Genomic DNA, 10,271 nt, shown 5'->3' on the forward strand with positions numbered 1-10,271 from the left:
GGAACTGAAAAAAAAAACGAAATGGGTCAGCGCCCAAAATGATAAACAAAACATTTAAGTCTCGGCTACTTTAATTATTGAATTGTCAGTTTATCTACTGCAAACAAAGAAATAATAATAATTTTAACGTTATTGATTAAAGTCAAATTTATAGCAGACAGACAATCTAACGTATTTATGTACGAAGTTTATTTACTCTTTAGGAGAAAGTCAGCAGAGAATTAACGACGCGTGGAAGGACGTCGACAATCGACATCGACAGCCCTTTTAACTTGTTTACGATTTAACGCCCATCACTATTGCTCTTTGAAAAATCTTGAACCAAGTCCTTCACATTATGTTAAAACTTAAAACTTAGTTTGAAAATTAAAAATAATACGCTTTACTAGATAGTGATTAATTACAATTTATTGCATCATTCATAAATTTACCGTGTAATTGTGCTGGAGCTGTGTTAAATCATGCGATATCAACTTTTGTCAAAAGTGAGTAAAAGCCGGCATTTCGTTTTTTCTATTTATACACATGTTTCATGAATTAAAAAGCAAAATAGTGTAAAATTCGGATAGAACTTATTTGAAAATAAGTAATGGTCTAAAATTACTTAAAGTTTCCGATACTATTTAAAAGAAATCCATTTCATTACCTAAAACAAAAAACTATCACCAACAATGTTTTTTGTTTTATGTTAATGTTAGTATTATTATTTAAAAAAAGTGCGTGGCTCTGCGAAAACATTTTAAGAAAAAGTGTACTCGTGATAAACAATAAATAAAATTCGTATTTTGTCGTCTGAAGTTAAAATGCCGCGTGGCGAATTATTCCATGTTTTATTAGTTAGTACACTCGGCTGTTTATTGAATTAGGCATTGTGAGCAAACAATAGTTATTTCAAAATGTTTCTGTTATTATGTAAACTGCTATACTATGCTATTCTTAACTAAAATCCTAGACTGAAGGTTTAATATTTTTAACCATGTTGGATTTTTTATCTTGATTAGTAAAACAATTATTGTTATTTCAAACAGTATGTATATAGCATCTTAAGTTGTATAAACCAGTTAAAAAACCCATCAATCAGGTAGCAATTGCATACATTGAGACTTAAATTTGAACATTTCTTTTACAGCTTTTTATATGTTTTTGTCTTTGTACTCAAACATTAGTCCATGCAAAGAAACAGAAAAATAATCTCATATCACAAATAAATGACATAAAGGAGTTTAAAAAGTTATTAAGGACTAAAACAAATGTGTTGGTTTTATTTGTTAATGAACCAAAGTCAACACAGGCTATTGGGGATGTTTTTAAAGATACTGCAGACACTATGAAAGGAAAAGCAACTTTAGTATCCATTGATTGTAGTAACAGGTGATAAATTTACATTGTTTAATATCTAGCTATTGCCAATGCTTTCTGTTTGTGTTTTAATCTATTAAGAATGTTTCTTGAGTCCATTTTATTTCTATAATTCTAGATTTCCATTGCTGAAATACTCATACAATAACAATGGTTAAAATATGCTCAAAAAATGTAAATGTTAAATTCCACAGTAATAATGGAACACATTTCATCACCAGCTCCCTGTATACTGTCACTGAGGGGCTCGGAGCCTACCCTAAGTTAAGAAGTTATTAGTAATTTAGTCAAAAGGAACACTTTTAACACACAGCATTTTTATATCATTACAGTGATGGCAAAAAATTGTGCAAAAAGTTAAAAGTTAGTAATGAAAAACCGTATCACATCAAACATTACAAAGATGGTGAATACCACAAGGATTACGACAGGGGAGAGACAGTGTCGGCACTTTGCAACTTCCTGCGCGACCCTACTGGTGATTTACCTTGGGAAGAAGACCCAAAAGCAACAGATATATTTCATCTCCAGGATGGTGAGGTAATATATAGTATTACCTTTTTTTAATCTGTAATAATACATTAGAACCTCTATAACTCAAACCTCGGTAACTTAAAAACCTCTATAACTTCAAAAAATAATATGTTCCGTTCCCATCAGAGCCCAAAACCTCTACAACATAGACCCTTGATAACTTAAAACCCCTATAACTTAAAATATTTTGTGTTTCCCTTAGACTTTAATTTATCGAGGTTGTACTTTATTATAAAGAGGAGAGATTTGTATTTTTGTATGAATTGAAATAATTCAAAAAGGAATGGGTTGATTTCAAAAATTCTTTCACCATTAAAAAGCTATTTTATCTGTGAGTAACATGGGCTATATATTTTTTTATTTAAACGCGTGCGAAGTCGGGAGCAATAGCTAAAGACTCCCCCTTCCATTATTACCAATTGCATTCAAAACTCTTGCACAGTAGACAGTTAATGTGTTATGAGGTCATCAACAAAACTGTGCATAATTACAGATATTTAATACAATTATCAAAATTGTTTCATATACATTATATTGTAAACTAGCTGTTGCTCCTGACTTTGCCCATTTGAAATTAAAAAATAATAGCCTATGTTACTCACTAATATCTTTTTAATGGTGAAAGAAATATAGAAGCATAGTAGTTTTTTATTTATTTCAATACATACAAGTTTATCCGCTTTATAATATTAGTATACTGTAAATGATTATGTTTTCAGGCATTGACAAAATTCTTGAAAAAGGGTATGGCGTCCTATAAGAGATCTTTGATCATGTTCTATGCTCCATGGTGTGGATACTGCAAAACATTGAAACCTGAATATGTAGCTGCGGCAGCAGATTTAAAGGTAATATATACAAATAAATGCTTTAATAACATATTTTTACAAGCATCTACACATATGATCACCTTGATTTTGGTTTTATGGAATTGAAATTAAAAAATATTTAGCTGTCTGTGTTTTTCTTTAAAAAGATAATAGAAACACCATAAATATAGAACATAGCCTAGAAAAACACAGACAGTTTATTTTTTTTATTTTAATTACACAAAATTAAAATGATTAATATAATATGAATAGAGTATGCCTGTAAAAATGTTATTGTCTGTTGAGATATTCCGGAGATAACTTCGTTACTATTGGTTTTAGGGTGAAGCTTTACTTGCTGCTATTGATGTTGCTAAGCCGGGTAATTCAAAAATAAGACAGCAATACAATATCACTGGATTCCCCACCCTTCTATATTATGAGTAAGTATTTCACTTTTACCATATTTAACAATATGTATGTTCTTCCATACTATGTTTTTCATCTGTGTAGACATATCTTATGATGTTGACCTGATTTCTGGGGTACTGAAAATGCTTGGAAATTGGCGAAAAAGTAAAGGATATGGTTGTTGTACTGACTTTAGTTATAAAAGTCCGTGTTGATAGCATCATAATATAAATGCAAAAGTTTGGATGGATGGATGTTTTTTAGAGTTTGTATTCTAAATATAGGCATAGATGTAGAGGAGAGTCTGGAAAAACACACAAGCTATTTACTTTTGTTTTCTTTAATTCCACGCGGACGAAGTCAAGGGCGAAAGCTAGTGTGATATTTTTGCCTATCTGCCAAATATAGTTGAAACACCTTTTTTCATGGTTTTGCATATCTTTATAATTATTGTCTAGTTCAATGACCACAGCACAATTTAAACTCAAAGACGCACATGAACGAATGAATGTTTGTTACAAGCAGATAACTTCTGAAAGACATCCATACATTCATCTCAAATTTCGCATTTATAATATTAGTATGAGTTACGTTAAAATTGTATTTTAACAGGAAGGGTGAGTTGAAATTCCCATACAATGGTGATAACAAACATCAAGCGATAGTAGATTTTATGAGGGATCCAAATTCACAAGCACATCAGAAAAAAAACGAAGTAGCCGATGAAAGTTGGTCACAGGATTCAGATGTAGTACATTTAACGGGTAAGGAATTTGATATTTAAAATAATATAGTTAAACAATATATAACTACTAACAATGTAGTTTATTTAAACAATTTCTAAATAGTAAAAAAAAAACCAGCCTGATGGAAAAAAAAATAGTAAAATTAATGAAATGACTTGTCCATTGACACCTGTATTTGGAGATGCATTTTAATTGATAAAACAGGGAATCTATAGAAAGAGGATATCCCCTCCCTTGCTAAATCTATCTCTTCTTCCCATCTAACATAAGAAAAGGTTGGATAAGAAAGGAATAAATTAGGCCTTCGCAAAGCAAAATCATCAGAGTGTACATGAAATATCTTCCATTTACGAAAGTAGTATTCATACTAATATTGTAAATGTGAAAGTTGGATGGATGTTTGTTAGAGTTTGTAGTCTAAACAGCTAAATGGATTAACATGAAATTCAGTATAATGTAGAGTATAGTCTGGAAGAACATATAGGTTACTTATGTTTTTATTTTAAATTCTACACAGACGGAGCCGCGGGCCAAAGCTAGTTTTTATAATTTTCTTAACGAAAGTATCTTGGTACAAATACCACAATTACAGCACATATATTTTTTGTAGGATTTACTTGGTTTATTTTTTTCTTCTATCACAATAACTTTACTTTCAAGTGACATTAATGACAGTTTCATATTTGTTATTAATCAAAATCTGTAAATTATAACAATGGTGTTTTGTAATATTTTTAGTAATCACAAAGTAATACATTGTTTTCAACATAGTATTTCAAATATATCTATGCATTCATTGAAATATTGTAAGTATTGTAAATAATTTAATTTGTTATGCTTCACACTAGGCTAGTAATTTAGTTGAGTACTGAAGTAGTTAAAATACTCTTGTCTAAATTATTTTTATTGTATACAAAACTAAAAATTTATTGTTTAGACATGTTTAGTTTCTAGACTACTCGATACTCTAGTAAATGCTAACATAATGTGGATAAGACATTATTGATATATTCAGTAGAGTCTTATCTATAAGTTTACAATGTTATACCTGTAGCAAATCTTTTATCTCTTTTTTGTAAAAGTAAAAGAAAAGGATGAAACATGTTTAATACCAACAATTTACTCTATTTAAAGAGGTAAAAAAACGTACAGAGGAAGAACAAAGGGTGGAGCTTGTTGTAATTTTGTTAAATGTTTTATAACATATCAATACAACATGAGGTGCAATACTAAACTTGACAACAAACATAAAATAACTGTAAAGAAATTACTGGTGAAAAAAAAATCATTCACTATATCTAGTCTATTTATATTTTACTTTTTACTTCATACTAATATTATAAATGTGAAAGTTTAGATGGATGGATGGATGGATGTTTGTTAGAGTTTGTAGCCTAAACGGCTGAACAGATCTCGATGAAATTTGGCATAGACGTAGAGGATACTCTGGAAGAACACATAGGCTACTCACTTTGTTTTTTTTTAATGCCACCTAGACGGAGTCACGGGCGAAAGCTAGTATATATATTTTCTTAAATTTGGGTTTATTAATTTTTATCCTTACTAAAGCTTTTATATTACAGTGGACACGTTCGATAGTGTATTAGCGAATGTAGAACATGCTTTAGTGGTTTTCTACGCCCCTTGGTGTGGACACTGCAAGAGAATTAAACCAGAGTTCGAGAAAGCAGCCGCCAGGATAAATAATGAAAATGTATGTATTCAAACTTTTATATATGTCGCAATCAGAAGAAGAAATCAATTTGAATTTAAGTCATAATTAGAACACGAGCGCCGCCAAGCGACTTTCGTGAGAACTTAGATTATTCTAAAATAGGGATCATTGTTTGAAGGATATGAGCTTGGTAGGTCGATGATATCCTGACCGAGTATTGTGAATGTGTCCCTGCAATCAGACTTTCCCTGGCCGCCCACATGTCATCTCGACTAGTAGTCGTTCTGATATCGTGCTAGCTCAAGCCGACATATATATTTAGTTAATAGATTATAGTGTTAGGCGTAACAAATTTAATTTGTGGCATTTGACACACTTTAATATTCAGTTGGAAATAGTTTATTTGTAAATTTCAAGGTACATTTAATGTGAATTTCTTGTGTGTGTGAATTAAACTACTTGTTTTAATAAATGTGCTTATAATTTAAAAAAAAAATGGGTAAACAGAAAAATGGTATTATTTAAAATGTACATTTTTTACAATACAAGCATTTCAAGTTATTGAATCATTTTTTTCCTTTAATATTAAGTTAAATTTACACAGAAGTATTATATATCATTTTCATTATCTTCATAAAAAAAAAAACATTGTTATACTTTTTGGTAATAACTAAGTAATCTAAATTCTATTTAATCGACTTATAGACATAACCTAGATAAACATGTAGGCTGTGATTTTTTATTCCCTGCGAACAAAATAGCAGTCAGAAGCTAGTATAAGTATTTTTTTTTATTACAGATCCCAGGTGTTTTAGCAGCTGTAGATGCAACTGTGGAATCTAGTTTGGCGTCGCGTTTTGGTGTTAAAGGTTACCCAACATTAAAATACTTTAACAAGGGCCAATTTAAATATGACGCGGGTCATGCTAGACAGGAGGAACAAATCGTTGACTTTATTAAGGTAAAAATTACATTTTTTTAATAATATGAGGTGGCAAAAGAGCAAGCGGCTTGAATCCACCGAAATGGAAAGCGACCGCTGCCCATAAACGTCCGCAATTGCAGATGCGTTGCCTACCCTTATCCGACGGAGGAGGAGACGCACATTAAGAGGACATTTCCCCTTTCTGTGCGGCTCCTCGACCGTAAAGTCCACTTTTCTATTTCATTCTTACCTCTTAAGAAAAGGGTGGAAAGGGAAAGGGACTAAAATTAGACCCCCGGCACCACACTCATCAGACGAAACACGGAATTGCTTCCACTTCACGGACATTAATTAATGATGGGTTTCTAAAGTTTTCCCTTTTTTTTTATCTTTTTATATTACCTAGTGATTCCTTAGTGTTAAATTGACCTCTTCAACAGCGTATTACTAAAACTACGTAAAACTAATTTAGTTGAAATTCAAGAATCAAAAACACGAACGAATTGGTCGAAATTAAGTAAGAAACCGACCATAATATAATTAAATCCTCGATAAGGCCGAATACTGAAATGAACACTTCATTTATTATGCCACTTACATTCTGACAGGTGTCAAAGTTTTATTGAATTGCAGTTTACAATTACAGTTTATTTATATGTTGTTTCAGTATTGGGCCGTATGTCTTAAATTTTTTTTATAGTTAAAATATGGAAATATTTTGATTTGTGAAATATTTAAAAGGTGGAAATTAAAATAATAGCACTCAAAGTCTAATGGGTTATTAAAGATGGTTTTGGTACTTGTTAGTAGATGTTTAACCGCTTAACAATTTTGATTGCAAAAGAGGTCTAAAAATAATTAATTTTGTGTTTGTTTTATTTAGAATCCGCAAGAACCGCCTCCTCCACCGCCACCAGAAAAACCCTGGTCTGAAGAAGAGGGTCAAGTTAGACATCTTAGTGAATCAACATTCAAAAATACCCTCCGGAAAATCAAACATGCAATAATAATGTTCTACGCACCTTGTAAGTTCTTTACACTATCTGTTTAAAATTATAATAACACTATCATATTATCTACTGTAAAACTATCAAATTTTAAATCCACACAATAATGAAAGATGTTGCCATTGGCTAACAATTACAGTTACCAGCAATCTTCTTTGCTGCTTGCGGCTTTGTAGTTTTTGTCCCTTTGCCATATAATTTTTTTTCAGTTCATTCACCCTTTAATAAATAGCGTACAAATATATAGCATACTAGCTTTCGCCCTCGAGTCTGTCCGCTTGGAATAAAAAAAAAACAGAAGTAAGCACCCTATGTGTTCTTCCAGAATAACTTCTTTATATATACCAAATTTCATAGAAATCCATTCAGCCGATTAGGCTACAAACTTAACAAACATTCATCCATCTAAACTTTCATATTTATAATATTGGTATGATAGCGTGTAGTAAATGTAGCGCTTTTTATTAATATAAGAATAATAATAACAGATGTAGAGCATAGTGGGGATGAACATATAGGCTATTTACTTTTTTTCCACGCGGACGGAGTCACGGGCGAAAGCTAGTTTTAATAAGACTTTGCATAATAAGTATTGAATTATTTCCAGGGTGTGGACATTGCAAGAGTACGAAACCAGAATTCTCCGGAGCAGCGGAGACATTCTCTGATGAATTGTCAGTTGTATTTGGTGCTGTGGATTGTACAGTTGAACAACAATTGTGCTCTAATTATAAAGTGCGAGGATATCCAACAATTAAATACTTTAGTTATTTCAATAAATTAGTAGAAGATTATAGTGGGGGACGGAAGGTAGGTAGATTTTTTAACATAATTAAAACGGCCACATACTTTTAGTTACAGTTTTTAATTTTAATTGTTCAGGTAAAACTGAGCATGTGTAGAACAACAATATGTTGAAATTATCAACAAAATATTACCATTACTCATATTTTAGTAAATATTGTGACAATTTGCTTCTTTGGTCACTTTTATTATAGAAAAAGTATTTAAAATATCGGAAGTAATCATTTGTTAATCTATCTATATATATATGAAAAAGAAACCACAGTTTTTTTAGTTATGTAAAAGATCATTAAATTCTTGGAATTTAACGGAACTACTACTGCCATCTATGTTCTTTTAACGAAATTATAGTGTTGTTTTAAAAATCATACCATAGATGGCGCTATTTTATATTTTTCTTAATCTTGAAATGAAATCAAATAATAACTGTATGTAAAATTGTATTTTTTTTAGAAAGAAGATTTTGTAACATTCATAAACAGTCAGCGAGGAAAGCATGAGACTCCTCAGAAGCCTAAAACAAGTCAAGAAGCAGGTTTCGGTGTAAATGTGCAAATGGTCAATGATGACGACTTCCATTCCGTTATTGCATCTAAAACACCGACATTTATTATGTTTTATGCTACATGTAAGTAAATACGTTATTATTTTAGTAACGCAAAAAAAATCGAGTAATAAATGTAGCTGTTACTCAATTCAAATCCTATTTAATACAAACAATCAAATCCCTTTTTTTATTATTAAGAAGAAATTATTTAATTTAAAGCTTAGCTAATTTATGTAATTGTTATTGGACCTTTTTTGTTATATGTAATACTAGCTGTTGGTCGCGATTTCGTCCGCGTTAAATTAAAAAATAAAGCCTATGTTACAGATAACCTAGCTTTTTAAAAAGAATTTTTGAATTAGGCCCAGTGTTGAGTTATTTCAATACATGCAGAAATACAAATCTATCCTCTTTATAATATTAGTCTATACTAATCTATATTAATTTTAATCTATATTATTAAAATTAATATAGATCTATATTAATTTTAATCCATATTAAAATTAATATAGATTATTCAAATTAATATAGATTTCTTTTGGTGTCTTCCTTTATAATCTAATTTATAAATGTATATAATTATTTGCAGGGTGTGGTCATTGTTCGACAGTGAAGCCAGTGTACAGTCGACTGGCTACTAAAATGAAGTCAATAGGTGGTCCAGTACTGGTCGCTGCAGTGGAAGCGTCAGATAATCCTAAAGTCGCTGATTACGCGAAAATAGAAACTTTACCTACATTTAAAATATACTCCAATGGTGAACTTCTAGCTGATTACGATGGAGACAGAACACCTGAAGATTTTGAACAATTCTGTATGTCGCATGCTAAAATTAAAGATGAACTGTAATCGAATTGATGTATGAGCTTCCATTTGTCAGTTTCATATAATTCTTGAGTCTCTAGCGATTTTAATAATACTCGGGATCCGACATATGGATAAGTAACCGTTGAGTTGGCAAATGGTTTAGTAGACTACTCTAATCGTGTGTGTGCCAACTCAGACCCTATATTCGGCTGTCAAATTATTTGTCAATTTATAAACTGGTTTAAACCTATTTGTAATAATTTTGTATTTGTAATATTGGTATTTGTACCAGTAATATATTTACTTGGTTTACGACCTGTCCACCAAATTGTAATCATGTACAATATTTGATGAAAATATCGGATTTTACTCTCTTATCTGACAGTGAAGTCATTTTTAAGCTATCTGAGACTCTATCAGTCAGTGATGGGACAGGTCCTAAGATTACTAAATTCGTATGTTTTGATAGCAGAGACTTAAATTGTATTTGGTAAAACAAGTATCATCACAAAGTAAGCTTTATTAAAACCTTAGTTCAATGATTTTTAATTTAATATTTTTAATTTAGTATTTTTAACGTATTCAAAACTTTATTAATGCAAATTGTGAAATAACATGATTTGTTTGAAATTAATCAAAATAATCAG

General features: G+C 30.7%; 1 protein-coding gene across 1 annotated transcript; it reads left to right on the plus strand.

The window, feature by feature from the left end:
* The first annotated feature begins 164 nt into the window (after positions 1 to 164).
* On the plus strand, positions 165 to 9,918 carry LOC106104470 (protein disulfide-isomerase A5). Its single transcript, XM_013284533.1, has 12 exons — positions 165 to 485; positions 1,130 to 1,371; positions 1,692 to 1,899; positions 2,613 to 2,741; positions 3,045 to 3,145; positions 3,726 to 3,877; positions 5,443 to 5,573; positions 6,334 to 6,495; positions 7,343 to 7,484; positions 8,074 to 8,276; positions 8,724 to 8,898; positions 9,407 to 9,918. The coding sequence occupies exons 1-12, from the start codon at positions 462 to 464 to the stop codon at positions 9,664 to 9,666; spliced, it is 1,929 nt and encodes a 642-aa protein (XP_013139987.1). The 5' UTR covers positions 165 to 461; the 3' UTR covers positions 9,667 to 9,918.
* The last annotated feature ends 353 nt before the right edge of the window (positions 9,919 to 10,271 follow it).

The sequence above is a fragment of the Papilio polytes genome, unplaced genomic scaffold, assembly GCF_000836215.1.
Source record: "Papilio polytes unplaced genomic scaffold, Ppol_1.0 DF823621.1, whole genome shotgun sequence".
Taxonomy (NCBI): domain Eukaryota; kingdom Metazoa; phylum Arthropoda; class Insecta; order Lepidoptera; family Papilionidae; genus Papilio; species Papilio polytes.